At 44.7% G+C, this 26,201-nt stretch overlaps 1 protein-coding gene across 1 annotated transcript in view; it reads left to right on the top strand.

Annotated features, from left to right (window-relative positions):
- SLC7A8 (solute carrier family 7 member 8) overlaps positions 1 to 26,201 on the top strand; it is a gene marked incomplete at its 3' end in the record, with an annotated part of 55,165 nt that overhangs the window by 6,266 nt on the left and 22,698 nt on the right. The window contains exons 2-3 of the mRNA XM_079700022.1: positions 14,566 to 14,770; positions 15,842 to 15,993. Coding sequence (XP_079556148.1) covers positions 14,566 to 14,770; positions 15,842 to 15,993 — 357 coding nt within the window. The remainder of the gene's footprint in view (positions 1 to 14,565; positions 14,771 to 15,841; positions 15,994 to 26,201) is intronic.

Here is a 26,201-nt window from a genome sequence, read left to right as displayed (position 1 = left end):
CACCCCCCCACCCCCCCACCAGCTCTTCTCCCTGGACATCTGGAATGGCAAAGTGCAGACAGCTCCCTGGCTCAGGGGTAGGGGCTGCTGGTCATAGGATCCGGATCGGCCCATATTTAACATTTCGCAAACACTCATTCAGCATTATGTGCTAGGCCCTGTGCTAAGCACCGGTAAATTTTACTTCTGAGAAGCCAAATTATCTCTCAAGTCTATTTTAAGCTGTTTTATTTATAGAATGAATGAAGTCTGAGCTGAGAAGCTTTATCGATTGCATCTCATCCCTCATCCTTCGACACTGTCATGAGTCTTCCCGTTGGTTTGCTCCCTGCTGTAAATATCTTCAGCATTACCAGTGACGTCACTCCTGGGGAGAGGATTTCACATTATGCCTTAAGATGCTCTGGGCAGCCTCACACTGAGCAGCATATTGTGAAGGTCGACAACCCAGAGGGTGTTCCATTGCTGCAAAATTGCTAGTGTACTTTTCTCAGTATATATAGATTTTCAAGGTGTCTGTTTGTACATCTGTGAGATGCGTAAATGCTTTAGCTGCCTCTTTCTGCATAGGGTGTTTACTCAGCAGCTGATACAGCCAGGTTAGGTTGCCTTAGGGATAAGGAGGCATTTGTTAAGTGGGCCCTGATGCTGGAAGTAGGAAGCATAGAATGAATTTTTCCATGATTTGTGTCAGCATGTTTTGGAAAGGGAGGAACCATTGATGATATCACAGAACAGGAAGAGCTTTGGAGATAGTCCTGGATTTTTAAACTACTTCCCTATTTACAAGCTTGGTAACCTGGAACAAGTTAATTATCAGTAAAATAGAAATTTCTTGTTGAGTATTAAAATAAGGCTGGTAGGGTTTCCCTGGTGGCGCAGTGGTTGAGAGTCTGCCTGCCAATGCAGGGGACACGGGTTCGTGCCCCGGTCTGGGAAGATCCCACATGCCGCGGAGCAGCTGGGCCCGTGAGCCATGGCCGCTGAGCCTGCGCGTCCGGAGCCTGTGGTCCGCAACGGGAGAGGCCACAACAGTGAGAGGACCGCGTACCGCAAAAATAAATAAATAAATAAATTAAATTAAATAAGGCTGGTATCCTATGGTATATGTTCAGTAAATATTAGTTTCGTTCTCTCCTTTAAGCTCATCGTCCACCACCTCCTCTTCCCCCAATCCCCACTCCCACCCCACCTCCACACTCACTAATTCTGGTTTAGAAATGTAGATTAGATTAGGTTGATTGGGTGGTGAGAAGAACTTGCAAATTCAGCCCAAGTCTGACCTGTTTATCGAGCAGCCAATGCTTTTCCTTTTCTCTCTGTTGACTTGAGTCTACTTACTCATCAGCTTCTTGTGCTTCCCTGTTCCAGGAAGCTTTCTTTGAACAGCCTCCTCCGGTGACCTTTTCCATCCCTAACATCTTGTCATGAGTCACAATTGCGCTCATGCAACTTCTGCTCTCCCTGGTGGTGTCAGTTCTGTGTCCACATGCATCATGTTCACTTCTCCGCACGATTCCCTGAGGGCAGGGACTGAGTCTTTCTCATTTTCACGTCCCCATGTATTCAGCCTGGCACAGGGTAAGTGCTTAGAAAGTATTCGTTGGAAAATAGCAGTCAGTCTAAGCCAGATCATACATTAGAGACCTGTCTGCCAGCAATGTGAATATGCTTTATTTTTTTGGCTGCATTCGGGATCTTAGTTCCCTGACCAGGGATCGAACCTGCGCCCTCTGCAGTGGAAGCATGGACTCTTAAACACTGGACCGCCAGGGAAGTCCCTGAATATGCTTAACAATACCGTACACTTAAAAATGGTTAAGGTGGTAAATTTAATGTTGTGTGTTGAAAAAATATTTTTTTAGCTTAAAAATGAGTTATTCCCATAAACAATAAATTTTTGCACTTAGCAAAAAACAAACAAAACACCAAGCACCCAAATCTCATCTAAGTTCAGATTTGAAAAGGACTTTAGGAATTAACCAGATGATGACAGGCTTATCTCAACCTTGGCACTATTACCTTTTGGGCCAGATACTTGGTTGTTTTGGGGGGCTGTCCCGTGCAGCATCCCTGGCCTCTACCCATTAGATGCCAGTAGCACCGCCTCCCCAGTTGTGACAGCCAAAAATGTCTCCAGACACTACCAATTGTCCCCTGAGGGTAGGGAGATGGTGCAGAATTGCCGCTGGATGAGAACCACTGAGGTAGACAAAGCCTCTCACTGCTGGTGCCTGGTTTCCCAACCAGACAAGGAGATGCTGGAAGCCTGATATGAATCCTTAATGGTCATTTTTGAGGGCTCAGCACTCTTAGCCCCTCAGGCCAGGATGCCTGTCTTTCAATGGCTGGTGGGTGGTGGTTGGCTCCATCTATTATGTTAAAAGTCCATGTGTGAACAAGTACTTCCCAATTACCTTTCGAAGCAAGCATGTACAGAGTGGGTGCTCAATAAATACTTCTTGAAATGTAATTACCTGTTGGCCACCCACCTGTGGCATCTAAAAATTGTACCCAGACAATGCTTCATGGTCCTGGTTCTGCAGTGCTATTTCAGAGCCAAACTTCCAAAACAAGACCATTATTGGTGTCTTCTAGAGATTATCTCTATCCCTACTGCTATAAATCCTAGTAGCTTCTTATATTTGCTGGCATTAAACAGATTATAAAGTGTTTCCATGCATGTGTGATCACCTTTCATCCCCACAACAACCCTGTGAGGTAGGCAAGGAGGGAGCAAGTATTCCCATTTAACAAATGAAGCAGAGGCTCTCAGAAAAATTCAGGTCACAGGGCTTATGAGTGGCAAAGCAAGAACTCAATGGCTCCTCCGACTCTAAGTCTAGCACCCATTTCACTCTTTAGCGTGGAATCCAAACCAGCAGGGTCCTAGAGCGCCTTCCACATCTCTGTTCGGCAGGAGATGGCAACACCACAGGGTGTGTGTCGGAGTCTTGACCAGCCGTCACCCTGAGGTAGCTGTTTGTACAATCCTGATGGGAAGTGGACACAGGGTGAGAAGCATGGTGAGATTCCAGGCCTGCCATGAGGATCAAAGCCTGGCCTCGATATGCTGACACTGCTTCCATGCTGTTCCCCTAGTCCTGAAAAGCCTGAGACCCTCCCAGCCACTTTGTGGGAGAAGCACAAAGAAGGTTCACCTTGGCTTTCTCTGGATATCATAGAAAAGGACAGAACCTCCAAGGGCCAGGAGAAGCTCTGGCTGGACTCCAAGACGAGCATGAGTCAGTAGGGAAGGCCAAAGCCTTTTGGATTTGAGGGTCTCTTGGGCATTAGAAGTCTGTAATTCCATGCCCTAGGAAATTCTTTGATGACTACAGCCTTCTAGCATGGACAGGCCTGGAAGTGAGTAAGGCCTTAATAGGAATCACATAAGTATTTGCCCACAGGTGAAGTCATCAGTTATTCATGGCAAATGTGGATTTTCTCAATTCCAGCAGTTTTTCTAGTGACAACTTGCCCACTGATACAACTTGGCCCCTTTTTAATGGAGTGGTTCACTTGGCTTTTCTTTGCCAGAACAAGCCAAGCTGGACCTCATTGTCCAGGCACTCTAGGACTGATTTTTCACTAAAGAAGATCTATGTGATGAGATGGTTATTTTCCCAATTGGGGTGGATGAAAGAGAGGATTGAAACCCTGACCTCCAGTACCTTGGCTCTACCAGACAGTTGGGCATCTCATTCTTGAATGGCTTTGTAGCTGATGAGTCGAAGAGGAAAACAATGGAGAAAAAAAATCTCTGCCATAATCAACTTTCTTCCAACCTCTCATCAAGAAAGGTTCATAGGGCTTCCCTGGTGGCACAGTGGTTGAGAGTCCGCCTGCCGATGCAGGGGATGCGGGTTCGTGCCCCGGTCTGGGAAGATCCCACATGCCGCGGAGCGGCTAGGCCCGTGAGGCATGGCCGCTGAGCCTGCGCGTCCGGAGCCTGTGCTCCGCAATGGGAGAGGCCACAACAGTGAGAGGCCCGCATACCGCAAAAAAAAAAAAAAAAAAAAAAAGAAAGGTTCATAGCCAAGGTAGAAAAGCCCTTTCCCAGTTCTCCTTTTTCTTTTTCTTTTTTTATAAATTCATTTATTTTATTTATTTATTTCTGGCTGTATTGGGTCTTCGTTGCTGCACGTGGGCTTTCTCTGGTTGTGGCGAGAGGGTCTACTCTTCTTCGCGGTGCGTGTGCTTCTCATTGCGGTGGCTTCTCTTGTTGCAGAGCCTGGGCTCTAGGCGCGCGGGCTTCAGTAGTTGGGGTGCGCGGGCTTCATTGGTTGGGGTGCGCGGGCTTAGTTGCTCCGCAGCACGTGGGAGCTTCCCAGACCAGGGCTCGAACCTGTGTCCTCTGCATTGGCAGGCGGATTCTTAACCACTGCGCCACCAGGGAAGCCCCAGGGAAGCCCCAGGGAAGCCCCCCGTTTTCCTCTTTCAAAGCCACTCCAGATAACCCTCATTTGGACAGTGTAAAGTCTAAAAACCCTGCAGTTAAGGTGTGTGTTGTGTAATTTCTAGAGGAGAGGCAGCTTGGAGTAGGAGGAACCCTTGGGCCAGGAGTCCAAGGTCATGCCTCTGGTTCAGGCCTTGCTACCTATGCAGTATGTGACTTTGATCAAAGCTCTTCGCCTCTCTGAACCTCAGTCTTTGCAAAGGTAAATAGGGATGATAGTGCCTGACCTGTGCACCCAAGAAAGTAGCTGTGAGAATCAAGTAAGGTAATGGACATGAACATTATGTAAATCATCATTGAACGTGGTATTGCAGTAGAAGGAAAGAATCAGATCTGTGTTCCAGTTCTTTAATAAGCATCTTCTGTGAACCATTCTCATTGCCTATAGGGTGGAGCATGTAAAATTGACAATTTTCAGGGAAAAGCTTAAGGCTGTGACAGAAGATTTAGGTTCTAATCCAGTTACTACTAACTTACCCTGTGATTTAGGCAAATAACTACCTCTCTGGGTCTCAGTTTCTTCATCTGTAAAATACGGATAATAATACCTCCCTCATTTTCTCCATTTGGAAAAATGAGAATAATAGTTGCCCCACTTTCTTTCCCCATAAATTGGAGATGGTAATAGTAGCCAGTCTACTCAGCAGTGAAATGAGTAGGTTGCTTTACTCATTTGTCTACAGTACACACTTGACATATTTCAAAGCTTTTGGAGGCTCCATATAAACAGGTATATTAAATTGCTCTGTGGAGATCATTTCTAGATTGACATCAGACATCATTTACTTGGTAAATATTTATAGAGTGTTTACTATGTGACATTTCACAGGTAAGCAATACAGTTTCTGCTTTCACAAAGCTTGCAGTCTTAGTGGGGGAGATATATATTAATCAAATAATTACACTAAAGATTGTATATAATAGGCATCACTTTTTAAATTTTTATTTTTTATTAATTTAATTTTATTTTTTATACAGCAGGTTCTTATTAGTTATCTATTTTATACATATTAGTATATATATGTCAACTCCAATCTCCCAATTCATCCCACCACTCCACCCACCGCCCCACCACCACTTTCCCCGCTTGGTGTCCATACATTTGTTCTCTACATCTGCGTCTCTATTTCTGCCCTGCAAACTGGTTCATCTGTACCATTTTTCTAGGTTCCACATATATGCATTAATATACGATATTTGTTTTTCTCTTTCTGACTTACTTCACTCTGTATGACAGTCTCTAGATCCATTCACGTCTCAACAAATGACCCAATTTCGTTCCTTTTTATGGCTAATATTCCATTGTATATATATACCACATCTTCTTTATCCATTCGTCTGTCGATGGGCATTTAGGTTGCTTCCATGACCTGGCTATGGTAAATAGTGCTGCAATGAACATTGGGGTGCATGTGTCTTTTTTTTTTTTTTGCATTTGCCTGCAATTTGGTCAAATAATATATATATTTTTAACATCTTTATTGGAGTATAATTGCTTTACAATGGTGTGTTTGTTTCTGCTTTATAACAAAGTGAGTCAGTTATACATATACATATGTTCCCATATCTCTTCCCTCTTGCGTCTCCCTCCCTCCCACCCTCCCTATCCCACCCCTCTAGGTGGTCACAAACCACCGAGCTGATCTCCCTGTGCAATGCGGCTGCTTCCCACTAGCTATCTATTTTACGTTTGGTAGTGTGTATATGTCCATGCCACTCTCTCACTTTGTCACAGCTTACCCTTCCCCCTCCCCATATCCTCAAGTCCATTCTCTAATAGGTCTGTGTCTTTATTCCCGTTTTACCCCTAGGTTCTTCATGACGCGTGTGTCTTTTTGAATTATGGTTTTCTCTGGGTATATGCCCAGTAGTGGGATTGCTGGGTCATATGGTAATTCTATTTTTAGTTTTTTAAGGAACCTCCATACTGTTCTCCATAGTGGCTGTATCAATTTACATTCCCACCAACAGTGCAAGAGGGTTCCCTTTTCTCCACACCCTCTCCAGCATTTGTTGTTTGTAGATTTTCTGATGATGCCCATTCTAACTGGTGTGAGATGATACCTCATTGTAGTTTTGATTTGCATTTCTCTAATCATTAGTGATGTTGAGCAGCTTTTCATGTGCTTCTTGGCCATCTGTATGTCTTCTTTGGAGAATGTCTATTTAGGTATTCTGCCCATTTTTGGATTGGGTTGTTCGTTTTTTTGATATTGAGCTGCATGAGCTGTTTATATATTTTGGAGATTAATCCTTTGTCTGTTGATTCTTTTGCAAATATTTTCTCCCATTCTGAGTGTTGTCATTTTGTCTTGTTTGTAGTTTTCTTTGCTTTGCAAAAGTTTTTAAGTTTCATTAGGTCCCATTTGTTTATTTTTGTTTTTATTTCCATTACTCTAGAAGGTGGATCAAAAAAAATCTTGCTGTGATTTATGTCAAAGAGTGTTCTTCCTATGTTTTCCTCTAAGAGTTTTGTAGTGTCTGGTCTTACATTTAGGTCTCTAATCCATTTTGAGTTTATTTTTGTGTATGGTGTTAGGGAGTGTTCTAATTTCATTCTTTTACATGTAGCTGTCCAGTTTTCCCAGCACGACTTATTGAAGAGACTGTCTTTTCTCCATTGTATATCCTTGCCTCCTTTCTCATAGATTAGTTGACTGTAGGTGCATGGGTTTATCTCTGGGCTTTCTATTCCGTTCCATTGATCTATATTTCTGTTTTTGTGCCAGTACCATATCGTCTTGATTACTGTAGCTTTGTAGTATAGTCTAAAGTCAGGGAGTCTGGTTCCTCCAACTCTGTTTTTATCTCTCAAGACTGCTTTTGTTATTCGGGGTCTTTTGTGTCTCCATACAAATTTTAAGATTTTTTGTTCTTGTTCTGTAAAAAATGCCACTGGTAATTTGATAGGGATTGCATTGAATCTGCAGATTGCTTTGGGTAGTATAGTCATTTCCACAATATTGATTCTTCCAGTCCAAGAACATGGTATATTTCTCCATCTGTTTGTGTCATCTTTCATTTCTTTCATCAGTGTCTTATAGTTTCCTGAGTACAGGTCTCTTACCTCCTTAGGGAGGTTTATTCCTAGGTTTTTTGTTGCAATGGTGAATGGGATTGTTTCTTTAATTTCTCTTTATGATCTTTTGTTGTTAGTGTATAGGAATACAAGAGATTTCTGTGCATTAATTTTGTATCCTGCAACTTTACCAAATTCATTGATTAGCTCTGGTAGTTTTCTGGTGGCATCTTTAGGATTCTCTATGTGTAGTATCATGTCATCTGCAAACAGTGACAGTTTTACTTCTTCTTTTCCAATTTGTATTCCCTTTTATTTCTTTTTCTTCTCTGATTGCCATGGCTAGGACTTCCAAAACTGTGTTGAATAATACTGGCGAGAGTGGACATACTTGTCGTGTTCCTGATGTTAGAGGAAATGCTTTCAGTTTTTCACCATTGAGAACAATGTTTGCTGTGGGTTTGTCATACATGGCCTTTATTATGTTGAGGTAGGTTCCCTCTATGCCCACTTTCTGGAGAGTTTTTGTCATAAATGGGTGTTGAATTTTTCAAACACTTTTTCTGCATCTGTTGAGATGATCATATGGTTTTTATTCTTCAATTTATTAATATGATGTATCACAGTGATTGATTTGAGTATATTGAAGAATCCTTGCATCCCTGGGATAAATCCTACTTGATCATAGTGTATGATCCTTTAATGTGTTGTTGGATTCTGTTTGCTAGTATTTTGTTGAGGATTTTTGCATCTATATTCATCAGTGATATGGGTCTGTAATTTTCTTTTTTTGTAGTATCTTTGTCTGGTTTTGGTATGAGGGTGATGGTGGCCTCATAGAATGAGTTTGGGAGTGTTCCTTCCTCTGCAATTTTTTTTTTTTTTAATTTGGCTGCATTGGGTCTTCATTGCTGCATGTGCGCTTTCTCTAGTTATGGTGAGCAGGGGCTATTCTTCGTTGTGGTGAGGTGGCTTCTCTTGTTGCAGCGCACGGGCTCTGGGCACGCGGGCTACAGTACTTGTGGCTCGCAGGCTCTAGAGTGCAGGCTTGGCAGTTGTGGCACACGGGCTTAGTTGCTCCATGGCATGTGGGATCTTCCCGGACCAAGGCTCGAACCCGTGTCCCCTGCATTGGCAGGCAGATTTTTAACCACTGTGCCACCAGGGAAGTCCCCTTTGCAATTTTTTGGAAGAGTTTGAGAAGGATGGGTGTTAGCTCTTCTCTAAATGTTTGAGAGAATTCCCCTGTGAAGCCATAATTTCCTGGACTTTTGTTTGTTGGAAGATTTTTAATTACAGTTTCAATTTCATTACTTGTGATTAGTCTGTTCATATTTTCTATTTCTTCCTGGTTCAGTCTTGGAAGGTTATACCTTTCTAAGAATTTATCCATTTCTTCCAAGTTGTCCATTTTATTGGCATAGGGTTGCTTGTAGTAGTCTCTCAGGATGCTTTGTATTTCTGCAGTGTCTGTTGTAACTTCTCCTTTTTCATTTCTAATTTTATTGATTTGTGTCCTCTCCCTCTTTTTCTTGATGAGTCTGGCTAAAGGTTTATCAATTTTATTTATCTTCTCAAAGAACCAGCTTTTAGTTTTATTGATCTTTGCTATTGTTTTCTTTGTTTCATTTATTTCTGCTCTGATCTGTATGATTTCTTTCCTTCTGCTAACTTTGGGCTTTGTTTGTTCTTCTTTCTCTACTTCCTTTAGGTGTAAGGTTAGATTGTTTATCTGAGATTTTTATTGTTTCTTGAGGTAGGCTTGTATTTCTATAAACTTCCCTCTTAGAACTGCTTTTGCTGCATCCCATAGGTTTTGGATCATCATGTTTTCATTGTCATTTGTCTCTATGTCTTTTTTGATTTCCTTTTTGATTTCTTCAGTGATCTCTCGGTTATTTAGTAACGTATTATTTAGCCTCCATGTGTTTGTGTTTTTTACGTTTTTTTCCCTGTAATTGATTTCTAATCTCATAGTGTTGTGGTCAGGAAAGATGCTTGATATGATTTCAGTTTTCTTAAATTTACCGAGGCTTGATTTGTGACCCCAGATGTGATCTATCCTGGGGAATGTTCCGTGTGCACTTGAGAAGAAAGTGTAATCTGCTGTTTTTGGATGGAATGTCCTATAAATATCAATTAAATCTATCTGGTCTATTGTGTCATTTAAAGCTTGTGTTTCCTTATTAATTTTCTGTCTGGATGATCTGTCCATTGGTGTAAGTGAGGTGTTAAAGTCCCCCACTATTATTGTGTTACTGTCAATTTCCTCTTTTATAGCTGTTAGCATTTGCCTTATGTATTGACGTGCTCCTATGTTGGGTACATATATATTTATAATTGTTATATCTTCTTCTTGGATTGATCCCTTGATCATTATGTAGTGTTCTTCATTGCCTCTTGTAACATTCTTTATTTTAAAGTCTATTTTAGCTGATATGAGTATTGCTACTCCAGCTTTCTTTTGACTTCCATTTGCGTGAAATATCTTTTTCCATCCCCTCACTTTCAGTCTGTATGTGTCCCTAGGTCTGAAGTGGGTCTCATGTAGACAGCATATATATGGGTCTTGTTTTTGTATCCATTCAGCAAGCCTGTGTCTTTTGGTTGGAGCATTTAATCCATTCACGTTTTAGGTAATTATCGATATGTATGTTCCTATTACCATTTTCTTAATTGTTATGGGTTTGTTTTTGTAGGTCCTTTTCTTCTCTTGTGTTTCCCACTTAGAGAAGTTCCTTTAGCATTTGTTATAGAGCTGGTCTGGCAGTGCTGAATTCTCTTAGCTTTTGCTTGTCTGTAAAGCTTTTGATTTCTCCGTCGAATCTGAAAGAGATCCTTGCTGGGTAGAGTAATCTTGGTTGTAGGTTCTTCCCTTTCATCACTTTAAATATATCGTGCCACTCCCTTCTTGCTTATAGAGTTGCTGCTGAGAAATCAGCTGTTAGCCTCATGGGAGTTCCCTTGTATGTTATTTGTCGTTTTTCCCTTGTTGCTTTCAGTAATTTTTCTTTGTCTTTAATTTTTGTCAATTTGATTACTATGTGTCTCGGCGTGTTTCTCCTTGGGTTTATCCTGCCTGGGATTCTCTGCACTTCCTGGACTTGGGTGGCTATTTCCCTTCCCATGTTAGGGAAGTTTTCGACTATGATCTCTTCAAATATTTTCTTGGGTCCTTTCTCTCTCTCTTCTCCTTCTGGGACTCCTATAATGCGAATGCTGTTGCATTTAATGTTGTCCCAGAGGTCTCTTAAGCTATCTTCATTTCTTTTCATTCTTTTTTCTTTATTCTGTTCCACGGCAGTGAATTCCACCATTCTGTCTTCCAGGTCACTTATCCGTTCTTCTGCCTCAGTTATTCTGCTATTGATTTCTTCTAGTATATTTTTCATTTCAGTTATTGTATTGTTCATCTCTGTTTGTTTGTTCTTTAATTCTTCTAGGTGTTTGTTCTTTAATTCTTCTAGGTCTTTGTTAAGCATATCTTGCATCTTCTCGATCTTTGCCTCTGTTCTTTTTCCGGGGTCCTGGATCATCTTCACTATCATTATTCTGAATTCCTTTTCTGGAAGGTTGCCTAGCTCCACTTCATTTAGTTGTTTTTCTAGGGTTTTATCTTGTTCCTTCATCTGGTACAAAGTCCTCTGCCTTTTCATTTTGTTTGTCTTTCTTTGAATGTGGTTTTCCTTCCACAGGCTGCAGAATTGTAGTCTAATTTATTTATTTATTTGTTTGTTTATTTTTTTATTTTTGGCTGTGTTGGCTCTTTGTTGCTATACATGGGCTTTCCCTAGTTGAGGCGAGCTGGGACTACTCTTTTTTGGGGTGCAGGGGCTTCTCACTGCGGTAGCTTCTCTTATTGCGGAGCATGGGCTCTAGGTGCATGGGCTTCAGTAGTTGTGGCATGGGGGCTCAGTAGTTGTGGCACAGGAGCTTAGTTGCTCCATGGCATGTGGGATCTTCCCGGACCAGGGCTCGATCCCATGTCCCCTGCATTGGCAGGAAGGTTCTTAACCACTGCGCCACCAGGGAAGTCCCAGCATCACTTTTAAGTAAATGTAATGTGAATGTTCTTTGGGCTCCAGTACATAGCTGTGCTCTGAGTGACATTCCTCCCCCTGTAGAAATTCTAGAGGCTGCTAAGGGGGAGGAGACATCTGATTCTGGTTTTCTAGGTAGCGGCTTCCTAGAATCAGGGCAAGGCATTCCTCTCCTTCCCATCCCGTAGCGCTCAGTTTTGGTTAGCATAATTCAATTTTTTTTCCACTTTTATCTTTGTCATTTTAATTGATCAAAATTAAGATTGTTGATGGGGAGAGCTCAAGTTTTATAAAACGAGAACTCTTGTCCCAATGCCAACCCTCACCATCTACTACGGCAGCTGCATGGAAGGACACGTTATCCAAGAATCAGTGGAGACAGGAAGTAGTCAGACCCTCGAAAAGGGCTGTTGGTCTTTCACCTCCCACCCTCCACCTGGGGTGATGGGGAGGGGCACATACTGTGGAAATGTCAGAACGAAAGCAGGAGAACCGAAGTGCTCACTCATCTCCACTGCAGTGTTTTCTAAGAACCTTAGTGGAACTTTGACACTCCTCATTCCTGAGAAGATGGAATCTTTTCAGTACATCCACCGCCCTTTTCCCTGTGGCAGCAGCCATTCCTGGTTCTGAGAACTGCCTAGCTATCTCCCCACCACCCTTTCGGCACCTTAAAGACCAAAGCCAAACCTTGTTTTTCTCCCATATTGATTGTTTTTCTAACCCCTCGAGCTAGTTTTATAACCTTCTATTTCTCTCTTCTTGCCTGGCTTTAAAATGCCCTACAGATGACTCTTCTGATAAATTCCTGCCAGGAAAGGAGTTTACTATTACCTTTCAGCACTATCAGCAATCCCATCTCACGTTTAGTGTGGCAGGTGAAGGGTCAGTTGACAGGGTGACTGTGTCCTGAGTCCTGGGATGCTACCAGGAGACCCTTTTAGTCTCCACTGACCCAACATCCATGCACAGCACACATGGGGACAGGTTGAGGACAGAAGAGGGCAGAAAGGTGTGCTCTCATTCCAAGCCTAGGACTTTAAATAAAAATACCAAAAAAGGAAAAGCCTTTAAGAACTGGTGGCACCTGGGATCTCATTTTTCTATCTCTCTTTGCCTGATGTTTAGATCACAAACTTGAACATGAGGGATTGTTTCTTTTAGCTTCACTTCTATATGCAGCCCTGTTCTGTTGGGATAGAGTTAGCACTAGGGGAAAGAAGGCCTGTTTGAGACATAAATGTGCCTCCTTCCCATCTGAATCTAGCTGTAGCCCCAGGCCCTCCGATTTTGTATTTCAGTCTCACCACTTGGCTGTTCTTATGCTCCTCCTGGGCCCTTCCCTCTCTCGTTACTCATCTCACACAGCAATTTTTTAGTTTGAAAAGGGGCAGCATATTCTACGTCCCGAAAGAATGAAATATTACTGCTTTTAGGATGTGAATATTCTCTTCTCTTCCCCTTTGACTGAATTTTGGTTTAGAAGTGAAAGTTTCAGGACTGGATTGAGGTTGAGCTGTAGTTGAGATCCGAAAGTCAGTTTTTGAAATTAGAGCATAAAATCGTATACTCTGCGTCTTACTTAGCCCAGAACTTGTTCCAAACCACTGGAGAGAGGGCATTCCTTTTTTTTGGTCGTGCCGTGCAGCATGCAGGATCTTAGTTCCCTGACCAGGGATCGAACCCGAGCCCCCTGCACTGGAAGCTCAGAGTCCTAAGCACTGGACTGCCAGGGAAGTCCCCAAACCACTAAAGAGAGATGGTGGGAATTTGAGGTGTCCTCAGAACACTGTCAAATCCAACTGGCCTCAGCTGGCCGCCAGCTCTATATTTCGACCTGGATCTATTTAGTCTCTGCTTCTTCCCCCAGGCCCTCATTAGTTTGGCGGGGTGGGGCATGAAGAGAGAGCTTTCAAAGCACCTATCCCACAGACCCTGATCCCTGGACTCATAAGAAGTGGACAAAGGAAAGCTTAGGAAGGAACATGTCAGGAGCTGCCTCCACACTTCTGCTCCTCCCCCGCCTGACACACACATCCTAGTAGCCAACATTCAGTCCCTGGGGCCAGCCTCACCTCTCAGCAGCAGACCATCCCCTTGCACACAGATCAAAAGTGGATTAGAAGAAAGAGCCCTTGCATTAAGCATCAGGAGACTGACTTCTAGATCCAGTTTTACCTACCAGTAGCTGTGGAATTTGGAGAAAGCCACTTAACCCCTCTGTGTCTTAGTCTCTGTGTTTGTAAAATAGAGAGAAACGCCTGTACTTCCTCCTCCTCCTGATTCCATGAGGTGGTTGTGAGGGGCACATGAGACAATGGAGGGGAGCGACCTTTGGAAGAATATGGTGCTGAGGCTTTGCACATATTGCACCCCGACAAACCACTTCCAAACTACCAGGGCTGTTCTGATAGGGCTATTTCATGCTCCGCACCAAGGGTGGGGCCGTGTGTCTTGGGTAGAGGCCAGCCTCCAGGAGTGCTGTCCATACTTGTGGGTCTTGAAGACCCCCAGACACAGGGTGTGACCACAATCTGTCCAAAGGCATTAACCTTCAGCTCATTTTTAAAGCTTTCTTACTGGCAGCCGGTCTCAGAACAGCCCATTTTTTCCAGCCCTTCCATTTCCAGCCAGCCTTAAGTAAGGCCTTTGTCACCACCTTGGCTGGACTACGTTCAGCCCAGTTAGTTCAATCTGCACCACCACTTACTACTGTGTGGACTTGGGTGATGCACTTGGTATCTCTGAGACTCAGTTTCCTCCTCTGTAAAATGGGAGAAATGGTATCTGACTCTATAGGCTTGTCCTGAGGATTAAATGATGCATGTAAAGTACCCAACCAAGTTCCTGGTCTCTACGTGTCCAGTGTCTGCTCCTCTTTCCCTTACTTCTAAGGAGAATTATTGCTAGACATACCTGCCTGGAGGGGATTAACACATCCCAAAGGCACTGCATCAGATCAAAGGTGAGAGTACCCCTGCAGGTGCTGGTCCTGCCAACTGTACTGACTGTACCGTCTCCTCTGGTACCCTTGGTGCCTCTTGCAGGGAACATCATTGGCTCCGGAATCTTTGTCTCACCCAAAGGTGTGCTGGAGAACGCCGGCTCTGTGGGCCTCGCTCTCATCGTGTGGATCTTGACAGGCCTCATCACAGCTGTGGGAGCCCTGTGCTATGCTGAGCTCGGGGTCACCATCCCCAAATCTGGAGGTGACTACTCCTACGTCAAGGACATCTTCGGAGGACTGGCTGGGTAAGAGGATGTGCAGGGGACCGAGCGGTCCCAGAAGCCAAGGCCAGGGCTTTCCAGCATGCCGAAGAGCGCTAGAGCTTGGGATTCCTCTTTTGCCTCTAAGTCATGGTTGTCAGTTCAGCCTGTGCCCTCTTGATGCCCTGAGAGTGGCAGAGGAACCAGACTGTAGTTTTAATCTCTGTTTAGGGTTTTTTGTTTTCTGTTTTTCTTTTTTTTTTTGCTGCGCCATGAAGCTTGCGGGATCTTAGTTCCCAGACCAGGGATCGAACCTGGGCCCTTGGCAGTGAAAGCATGGAGTCCTAACCACTGGACCTCCAGGGAATTCCCTTAATCTCTGTTGACCTTAGTGGGCAAGATTCTATGAGTGAGAACAAGTAGAACTAAGTGACAACTCTGATTGGAGATGCACGGGGAAAGCACATCACAAAAACAAAGCCCTTTTATCCTGACAAATGAGAGTGCCCACTAAGGTACGGGGTACTTTTCACGTTACCAAGGATAACGGTATCCCTGATTCCAGACCCTGATCTTGAATATCCTCAGCCCCTGCAGCCCTGTTACTGAAGAGCTCAAACCTCACCAAGGGGCCCAAGGGCGTGGAGGACACTTCCCCCTCAAACCCCCAGCCGATGCCTCCCCTTGGCACTTGCTTAAGTGGCCACACCTTTAGCATGCCCTGGCTGTGAAGATTCTGGGGCTGCAAATTTTCTTTTCCACCAGTGGATGCTGGGGGCCAGAGTGGTAAAGAAGAGATGATGAAATGATGAAAGGAGCAGGGAGAGAGAAAGAACACCAAGACGTGTCAGTACTAGTTGAAACAGCTCTTGATCGTTAAACCAATTTACCGTCATTGCAGAGGGCTAGGTGTCTCGTTTGAGCAGTGCCTGGGTTCCTCAGCATCCCTGAAAACAAAAAGGAACCGCACCCCTTTAACCCATCTGCCTCTCCTAACACTGCCCAGTGACTTGCCCGGGCTTCCCTGATGGCTTCTGAATCCCTGCCCTGCCAGGCGATGGCAGCAGGGGTCTTTATTGGTGTCTTGGCTCAAGTCCTGTCCCATTCCCCCACCAGGTTCCTGAGGCTATGGATTGCTGTGCTGGTGATCTACCCCACCAACCAGGCTGTCATCGCCCTCACCTTCTCCAACTATGTGCTGCAGCCGCTCTTCCCCACCTGCTTCCCCCCAGAGTCTGGCCTTCGCCTCCTGGCTGCCATCTGCTTATGTAAGTGCCAGCTGGGCCTTGCTCTCAGGATGGCGTCTTCTAGCCTTCCTCGTGGTCTACACATCTCTGGTTCTCCTTCCTCTCCCTCTTTCTTTCCTCCCCTCCTTTTTTTTCTTCCTTGTTACTTTTCAGTTTCCGATTTGCATGCTGTGGACACATGGGTTCCACATATAATTATCTGGTTTTTTTTTAAAAAAAAGAAGAAGAAGAGGGCCTCCCTGGTGGCGCAGTGGTTGAGAGTCCGCCTGCCGATGCGGGGGATACGGGTTCGTGCCCCGGTCTGGGAGGATCCCATATGCCGCGGAGCGGCTGGGCCCGTGAGCCATGGCTGCTGAGCCTGCGCGTCCGGAGCCTGTGCTCCGCAACGGGAGAGGCCACAACAGTGAGAGGCCCGCGTACCACAAAAAAAAAAAAAAAAAAAAAAAAAAAAAAAAAAAAAAAAAAGAAGAAGAAGAAACTTAAGTATTGATAGCTGTTCACAGGCACAGTAATTTTCACTGGCAGGGTTCTTTACATCATATAAAGTACTTTCACTTGTATCATCTGACCCAAGCCTCACAACAAATCCATAAGGCAAGCTGGGCCAGTCTTACAATTTTCCTAGAGCAGAAAAGGAAACGGAGCTAAGAAAGTGAATTAGCTAAGGTGATTCCTTCTCTTTCCAGCACACACACCACGCTGGAGACTCCCTGCCTCTCGTGGGAAGACTTTTCTGGCCTCTCAACCTGCCAGCTCACATCTTAAAACTCTCTGGGAGGAGAGTGTAAAGGTGTGAGTTGGGAGAAAACAAATAGCATGTCCATGGTCCCCGCCCTTGATGAGTTTTCTGTCTAACTAGGCAGAAAAGCCATATAGACAGATTCCATGGTTAGGACTCAATTGCAGTAAAAAATCCGAAAAGAGGAAGAGATCTCTGTGAGCTGGAATATGTTAGAGAGGCTTTATGGAGAAGTTTGGCAACCTGTATTTCTAGGAAGTCTCAACACTTAATCTCTGATAATCAGGGATCTCAATGGATTGGGGTATGTTGTACCTTTTAGCTCAAAACTAATTTCTAAAGTAAATATTTGGACTTTTTCAGAGGCTCCACTTCTAGAGTCAGCTCAGTCCCTGCCTTCCCACACCTTCCAACACACATCCACCTAGCTGAAGGCAGTGACCATCCTGGTCACACTCTGTCCCTGGTCTTGACACTTCCTTCTGTCCTGCTGGTGGGAAGGGGAGGGAGGGGTCACTCGCCCACCCAGGAGCTGGGGTGGGACCTGAGGGGTGTGTGCCCTCACTGGCAGTGGTGTGCAGCCCCGGGATAAACCCCATCATCTAGGCAAGTGGCACTGTGGAGCCAACATACTTGTTTGGAGCGTACTCCTTGTGCCAGTTGGGCCTGCTCGTGGATCTGGAGGCAGAGGGGTATGGGCTCCAGAACCGGGTTTCCCAAGCCTGCATCTCCGCACCACTTTCTAAGTGCAGCCAGTGCTTGGCAAGGTCACTGGCCCACCTCCCATGAGATGAAGCTAAGATCTCGCGTGTGCTGTACGTTGCCGTGGCACGGATTGCCCAAGACAAGAGTATTCTTAGCACAGCATCGGGCACCTCGTGATCCTGTCGTGTAGTCACCGAGGGTGGTCAGGAGGATAGTCACTTGGTCCTTGCTTGCTGGCTGGATCTGGAGCTGCAGGAGGTGAGAGGAGGGGGAAGGGGGCATGGGAATGCAGGAGGAGTGGCTGTTTCTGCCATCAGATAGGTTAATGGGGGTGGGAAGGGGGACCACAGAGTGCAGGCCACTGCTGTTTCAGCATCTCGTGCCCACAGACACAGTTTCCTTTTTCCTGCTGATGCTGCTAAAGTATCTCAGACGACAGGCCACCCTTACCCTCCAACTATAAATCAAGAACCCTGAGGCTGTTCAGTCCTCCCCTAGGAGAGAAACCAGGCCACAGGGTAGAGTTCCCCGGGCAACTAGACCCCACGACTTCCTTTGCATTCCCCAAACCTGCCAAGCCTAGGCAGGTGACTCCTTGCGCAAAGACCCTCTAGAGTTTTGGAAAAGATCGGATGAGAAATGATGGTGGGAATGGCCGGATGCGGGTGGAGAGGTAGAAAGAACCTGCTGTAACTGGCTTGCCTTCTCAGAGCCTGAAGGGAGTGAAGTGGGGAGGAGAGCGAGAGAGGAGGAACTGCAGATTTGGCTCCAGCTTATGCAACTGCAGCTGCCACTTTGAGTTATTCTATTATTTAGGTCAAAGCTGATTATTCACCGCTGAGTCAGCAAAACATCCCTAGCCACCAGGCAGTAAAAAAAGAAAGTCTTTTATATTTTAATTAAATGAAAAGCCTTTCTCCCTTCTCCAGAGCAAGTATGTTAGTGGGAGGGGGGAGTTAGAAAGCAGGGGAATGGGAGGGATTAGAACTTGGTTTTGGTACCTTCCTTTTGTGATTTGCTTGGGTATTTCTCTTTTCTTTCTCTCTCCCCCTCCCCCCTCCCCCTCCCCTCCCCCTCCCCTCCCCCTCCCCCTCCCCTCCCCTCCCCCCTCCCCCTCCCCCTCCCCTCCCCTCCCCCTCCCCCTCCCCCTCCCCTCCCCTCCCCCTCCCCCTCCCCCTCCTTCCCTCCCTCCCTCCCTCCCTCCCTTCCTTCCTTTCTCATTTCATAAGTCAGTGACTATGTTCTCTAAGCAAGAGTCAAGTAATATATAAAGAGAGTTGACCAGGAGAGCTTCCTCTTCTCTTTACCCCTCTCCCCTGCCCGGGAGCCCTGGTAACAGTGGACAGGTATCCTAATAATTCTCAGTAAAATGCATCTCTCAGCACACGCATCTGGGTATATAGACATACATTTTGACAAGTTATTACTGCAGCTTGCACTTGTATCCTTTAGCCACATCTTGTGGCTACTACCTGAGTTTCTAGTTATAAACAAAGTGGTCCCAGTGACACAGAAGGAGCGCCAGGTGTTCTGGGGTCCCCCATTCGTATATCCTGCTCCCTAACTATGGGTTTTCCTTCTGTTTGTCCCCCCTCTCTTGGGGACTGGGCCACCTTTCACTCGGGCAGCTCCTGACCTCCTTCTTCTCTTTTGGGGCTGGGGTCACATCCAGCATCTGAATTAGAATCTTTTCTTCTCATTCAAGTCCCCCTCTTCCAGAATGCCTTGTACAAAAGAAGCTCCTTCTCCTTTCCTGCCCTGAGGAGAAAGGAGTACCCTGCATGCATTTCACAAGCAAAAAAAAAAAAAAAAGCTCCTTATCTTGTTTTCTATCTTTCTACTATGATTCTGAAGAGGCTAGTTTTCCAGGGCTTCAGATTTCTCCTCCTTCCTTGAGTGATTTGGAAGGTTAAGGATTTCACTGTAGGTATTACTTTTAACCCTGAGTTGCTTTGCAGTTCCTCTTCAGGAAGTTTCCAGATGCATGATGATTTGGTAGATACCTGTGTGTGTTGTTTTGTAAATCTCTTACAAATTAATCCCTTGACATCAGAGTGTTCAACAGTCCTTCCTAACTTCTAAATCCCTTACTCTCAGTTCATTTTCCTTTGAGGTTTCATATTCTCGAGCCCCAAACATCTCATTCCCATGCACTAAGCATATCACCTCAGGTACCTGGACAGTGTTATCTTCTTGCCCTCCCCTGGTCCCCAAAGAGTGCTGTGCGTGTCTCATCAGCCTTGTATATATTGTTGAGAAGGAAGAAATTTTTCTCTACCCTTCTAGGTTCTTCTGGCTGGTCTAAGAGTTAAATTGACATGAGACAGATTAACAAGAAAAAATGAAACAAAAGTTTAATAACAACTATACTTAGAAGAGACCCAGAAAAACTGAGTAACTGGCCAAAATAGTCAAAACCCTCACCTTAAATACCACCTTCAGCTAAAGACAAAAGAGAATGTTGGGGTAGAGGTTTAGGACTTTAAAGGGAGGAGGGTAATTGACATGAAAATGAAAAGCAAATGTTTGGTAAAAACTGTTTGCTTAGCCATGTGGAGACAATGGGACAGAGAGTGGACTCTAATCTTTAATCTCCCCACCGCCCAGCCCACATTTTGCTGATATCTCTGGTGATAGCACTACTCCAGGAACAGGTCCTCTATCTAAATTCTTTTTAGGCAGTTGCGGGGAAGGGCAAAATTTCTTCCTGAGTCTTTTGGGCCTTGATTGTTTTCAGCTTGAACTAATCTGCATGCCAGAGACATTTTGGGGTAGCACATTTTGGTCCCCTACAGTCTCGCCTTCGAAACTTCTAGAATTGTCACAGTCCAAAAGTTGAGTTGATAGATTGCTTTATATCTCTTCGAACCGAGTCTCTTAGTCCTGACAATAGGTCAGGACTTCAGTTACTCATTTCAGGAGGTGGTGATGCAGGTGGGCACTCAAAGTTAGGCCTACAGGGTATAACCAACCAGGTATTTAATAAGAGGCGTTTCTGTGGAGACAAAGAAAAATAGAGGTTAGTGGTTGAAGCAAATTATAAACCCAGTGTCTGAGTCCTGAGAGTTGCCAGCTGAGATTTCTAGACGTTAGGCTCAAAGCATCTTTTGTAGTTTGAAATCTCTTGTGATGTCATCTGGTGTTCAGGTAAACTTCCTGAGTGGCTTACAAAGCAATAGGCACAAAGATTGTCTAAATGTGGGTTATTGTGGTGATCTTGCTTAAGTTTATATCAGGTTGTTCAGTTACAGTTTTTAGGGCTTCAAGAAAAGGAGAGTTTTAGTTCTCAATAATTTCAAGTCAAAAGTGAGAGAAAAATTGAAAATGTAAGCTTGGAGAGTTGTAGCCAAATATTTGAGGAAACTAGAAGAATTCAGGATCCAGTCCAGTTTACAGGTAGAAAAACAAAACCTCAAAGATGATTAACAGAATTAGAATCTAATATCCATAAGCATGTATTATAGTTTCTATTGAAACATAATTTTTTCTCTCTCTCTAAAATCACCTTCATCTTTACCAAAGATGGCCAAATTAAGACTCATTTGTTTGTAAAATAAATTTAATTTTATTAAACTTGACCTGATTATTTACATAAGTCCAGGCCTTTTAAAATATGCTTTGCTGGAACTGTTCATAAGGAATTGCCAGATTGAACTTTTAATTGCCTCTCGAGGCCAGGAAGCCACACCGAGGACATGACATTAGATTCACCTGTAATACCTATGAATTTGGGTGAATTTTTCTCTCCTTGAGGTTCCCAAAATTATCTTGAGGTTCTTGTCCCTGCAAGGAAGGAACTCTCCTTACCTGGTAAAGCTGCTGGGAACCCTGAAGGCAAGGTACCAGGTGGTTTTTCCAAGGGGCTTTATGGCTCCATGAAGTCAACCTTAGTTCTTTAAAGCTGTCTGGTCACATTTAATTCTATGTATGTCTCTCTCAAATATGACAATCCAGTCAAAGCCCTGGTAATATAACCAATATTTCTTTTTTTAAAAAAATTATTTATTTATTTATTTTGGCTTTGCTGGGTCTTAGTTGCAGCACGTGGGATCTTTGTTGCGGCATGTGGACTTCTTAGTTACAGCATGTGGACTCTTAGTTGTGGCATGCATGTGGGGTCTAGTTCCCTAACCAGGAATCAAACTCAGGCCCCCTGTGTTGGGAGCTCGGAGTCTTACACACTGGACCACCAGGGAAGTCCCATAACCAATATTTCTAATTGTATCATGTTATAAGGAGAACAGATTCTTACTGAACTTATACAAATAACTATATTGCCATGAAAATAAGAATACTCACTGAGTTTCCAAATTTTAGAGACATCAGGTAGGGAGAAAAAAAGATAATTGTGTCATCTTTGTTAAGCAGTTGTAAACTGTCATACCAGTGTTTTTTTGATTGGCAAACTTATGAATGCATATCATAATTTCTAAACCATACATTTCCTCATAACATAATGCTTTTTTCAATGTGGTACAAGACATTTTGTTTGTTTGTTTGTTTTAATAAATTTATTTATTTATTTTTGCTTTCGTTGGGCCTTTGTTACTGCATGCGGGCTTTCTCTAGCTGTGGCGAGTGGGGGTTACTCTTCATTGCAGTGTGTGGGCTTCTCATTGGGTGGCTTCTCTTGTTGTTGAGCGCAGGCTCTAGGCACGCGGGCTTCAGTAGTTGTGGCTCACGAGCTCTAGAGCGCAGGCTCAGTAGTTGTGGATCATGGGCTTTGTTGCTCTGCGGCATGTGGGATCTTCCCCGACCAGGGCTCGAACCCGTGTCCCCTGCGTTGGCAGGCGGACTCTTAACCACTGCGCCACCAGGGAAGCCCCACAAGACATGTTTTTAATAAATGTAAACTTCTTTAGTTTTTCTGTAATAAGACAGAAGTAGGTAAACTTAGACTTCTTTAGCAGTTAATGTTTCAGTATTTTATCTTATTTGGAAGTGATCTAGTCATTCAGTGAATCCCCATCATTTAACTTAGCAAAACTCCAAAGTTTTAAATTACTAAAAGATTTTGAGAAACCATTTTTAAGTGGACATACCATAAAACATAATAATTATTAAAGAATTCACCTAAAAACTGTTATCCCATTTACATTTATTTAATTTACTTGTTTCCAACAATTAATGTTTAGATTACCCATGAAAACTTCCTGAGACATTAGACAAAGTCAACCATAATGCCAAGATATTTTTCTTTTCTTTTCTTTTCTTTTAATTAATTAATTTATTTATTTTTGGCTGCATTGGGTCTTCACTGCTGCGCACAGGCTTTCTCTAGTTGTGGCGAGCGGGGGCTACTCTTTGTTGCGGTGTGCGGGCTTCTCATTGTGGTGGCTTCCCTTGTTGCAGAGCTCAGCTCCTAGGCGTGTGGGCTTCAGTAGTTGCAGCACATGGGCTCAGTAGATGTGGCACACAGGCCCTAGAGTGCATGGGCTTCAGTAGTTGTGGCATGTGGGCTCAGTAGTTGTGGCGCACGGGCTCTAGGGCGCGCAGGCTTCAGTAGTTGTGGCTCGTGGGCTCTAGAGGGCAGGCTTAGTAGTTGTGGCGCACGGGCTTAGTTGCTCCACAGCATGTGGGATCTTCCCAGATGAGAGATCAAACCCGTGTCCCCTGCATTGGCAGGCAGATTCTTAACCACTGCGCCACCAGAGAAGTCCCTCTGCTTAATTTTCTTTAAGCCAATTAAATGGAGCTCTTTTACAAGTTAATTTTGGCAATACCGCTTGGAGGTAGAAAATACCACACATCTATAACACATGTATATAGACATATACAAACACGCAAACAGACACAGAGACCCCATAGTCCCATTTCAAAATTTCAGCCATGAATTGGGTACAGTTATATAAAATCCACTCAATTGGGTTTCTGGCAGATGGAACAAATCAGGGTCACCCGTTTAAATGGATTTCCAAGGAAAAAAGAAACTGCAAATCCATCAGTTAATTACCATACTGAGCTCCTACATTGAGTGGAGGTGAGGCATTATTTATACAGAGTCTTGGAAGAGATTAAAGGCTAGTGAAAAGATGGGTGTACAAACAAATAATTACAATATAATGTGATGACAAAAGAATGTACCACACAGAGAAAGGTGCTTCAGAGTTGGGACAGGAGTGCTAGGGAAGGTTCCCAGATTGAGCTGAGTCTGGAAAGGTAAGTAGGCAGTCTCCAGGTAGGCATACGATAGAAGAGCCAGGTAGCGGGAAGAGCATAGGCAAGACTTGGAGTCAAGAAAGAAATGACTTGGAGAAAAGCAAGTACTTTTGTGTGGGTGAGGCCTAGGAGAGAGACGGGAGATAAGGCAGAAGAGGTGAGTACGAGCCAGATCCTAAAAGATTCTACATATCATGCAGAGAAGAGCAGACTTCATCCAAGGAACCATCAAAGGAGTTTGTGCAGAGGAGTAACATGATTAGGTTCACATTTAAGTGAAGAAGACCGTGACACTTGAAGCAGGGAGACGAGTCAGCAGGCTAAGCATTTTTCCAGGCCAAAGAGGTGGTGGCCCAAAATAAAAACGAAGTTACAAGGTGACAAAAACAAGAAAGGATTAGAAGTAGAATCAGCCGGCCGTGTCGACGGATTGACTACTAAGAGAGAGAAATCTAGTTGATCTACAAATCAAAATTAAATAAGTTTCAAATGAAATATGTTTCTACTTAACTGTCTCCAGCATTTGTAATGAGCAGTTAACAATGTTTTCTCTCTCTTTCTGCCTTCCACGTCCTCTCCAAATCCCTGAGATGCTGAGCAGGTCTTTGGTTGGAAGTCTTCCTCAGGGTGGTTACCCCAGGATGCTGCTCAAAAGCCTGCTCTGGAACAGAAGGGGATTGGGACCCTGGGGAAGCCTTATATAAATGAGAATCACAGCACTTTGTTCATTCAGCAAACATTTATCAAGGGCCATGATGTGCTCGATACTGTTCTTGGCCCTGAGAACTGGGGCATGAGATAGCTGGAATTTTTTAGGCCTGGGCTGGAAAAGTAATGAGTAGGAACTAAAGGGGGCTCCCCCAGGTAGCACAGCATGCTGTATCCTGTCTCCCCTGCTTTCCCTGTGTCTTCCGTTTTTCTCTTCTCCCCCACCCCAGCTCAGGAGCCATGTTTAGCTAATGCTGAAGAATTACTCAGCTCTTGGAAATTGCTGAGCTGGGTGTTCGGGCTTCTTGGCTAAACTAAGTACTGGATGGTGATTCAGCAGAAACTTCAGGTCCAACAACTGGCAGGGAGGGATGAGGATAAGAAGGAAGGGTAAGAGGGAGCCAGGAAGGGAAGGGAAGGGGGTGGGGCAGCACGGGCAGGCGCTTAGCTGTAAATGTCCGGGTCGAGAAGCTCCAGAGCATCTGTGCACCCCTCTTCCGCTGCTTGTTTGTCCTTGGAGGAGAGAGGCCCTTCCAAAGGTTCAGCACATCTCTGCTTAGAGGGGCTTCTTAGATTTCTAAAACATTGCCAGTGCTTCAAGATGAAAAGGGCCGGAGAAGGGAAAACTTGCTGTAGTGTGGTAGGGTAAGATCTGTTTCAGAGCCCCACTGTGCACCTTACAGGAGCTGGAATCAGGGCTTAGTTTATAGGGAAGAGCTACTTCGACTTTGTTGTTGTTGTTGCTTTGTTTTGATGTTTTTGTCTTTCACCAGTCAAGTTATTTACTCATGCAATAATACCAGCCTTTGTTGTGGGTAGGCAGAGACTTGAGACTTTATAACTCGGCTCCTGGTCCCATGTGAAAAATGTCTTGGCCCTGAGTGAGCCCAGAAAGGTTCTAGAGAGCTGGCTCTGTGTCTCTACTCCTACCTCAATTTCTTCCCAGGCTCTCTGAGGTCTATGAGGAGGAAAGATAGCTCAGGCTGGCCTGTGTGGGCAGAACTGGAACCTTATCCAAGTCTCAGGATTGTGTGCCTTAGAACTCAGATAGGGCTCCGGTGTTTTCTTTGCCTATCAGTGCCTTCTGGCAGCCGGCAATGGTTACCTCCTAGATCTGGAACCGGCTGAGGTTAGGCAGGCTAAGGGAAGCAGCTTTTCCACAATTAGAAACACGTGCCCAGTTCCTTCTATAGAGCCGGCTCCAGCCTATCACAGAGCCAAGTGCTGCCACACCTGCCGAGGCAGGCAGGCAAGCTCACCCACTGCTGGGTGCAGGCACCACCCTGAGGACTGGTCGTCGGAGGGGCATCACCCCGCCCCTTTTGCTCCAGGTCCAGAGGGAGAGAGTCAGGGGGAGCTGGCCAGAGCATGGCAGAAGGCGGAGACGTGCATGCCCCAGCAAAAAGGGAGACTAATAAACCAGCGCTTCTGGCTGGCCCATGACCTGGGTGAAATTTATGGCTGCTTCAGAGGGCTGGGGAACTCCATCCCGGAAAGGTGCTTATTTTGAAGCTCTGGAGGGAAACAGGGTGTTCTGATTTCTACCAAGTGGCGTCACTAGCTTCCCTTTCAGCAGCTATCTGCTTTAATACATTCCATCTTTCTTTTTTCTGTCCTGGCCTTCTCTCTCTATTATGCTCCTCTCAAGCTCGCTCTCTCTCACTCGTAATGGTGTGTATTGTTCCTCCTTTTCCTTCCTCCCCCGTGTTGTCTCTCATGCTCACTCTTTTCCTCTCTTCTTCACCATCTGTCTTTATGGACTTTGGCAAGTCTGGGCATTTTTACTGCCTGTTTTCTCTTATCTGAAAAGACAAAGCCCCGGTTCTGGAAATGCTAAAGGAAAACAAGCCTTTCCAAGCTGCCTCCAGTTTACTCCTAGGAATGAGCCAGCAATACCAAGAAATCCAAATGGAGTTCC

The sequence above is a fragment of the Hyperoodon ampullatus genome, assembly GCF_949752795.1.
Source record: "Hyperoodon ampullatus genome assembly, chromosome: 3".
In the NCBI taxonomy this organism is placed as follows: domain Eukaryota; kingdom Metazoa; phylum Chordata; class Mammalia; order Artiodactyla; family Ziphiidae; genus Hyperoodon; species Hyperoodon ampullatus.
The sequence above is the reverse complement of the archived record's forward strand: the minus strand, read 5'-3'. Positions and strand labels throughout refer to the sequence as shown.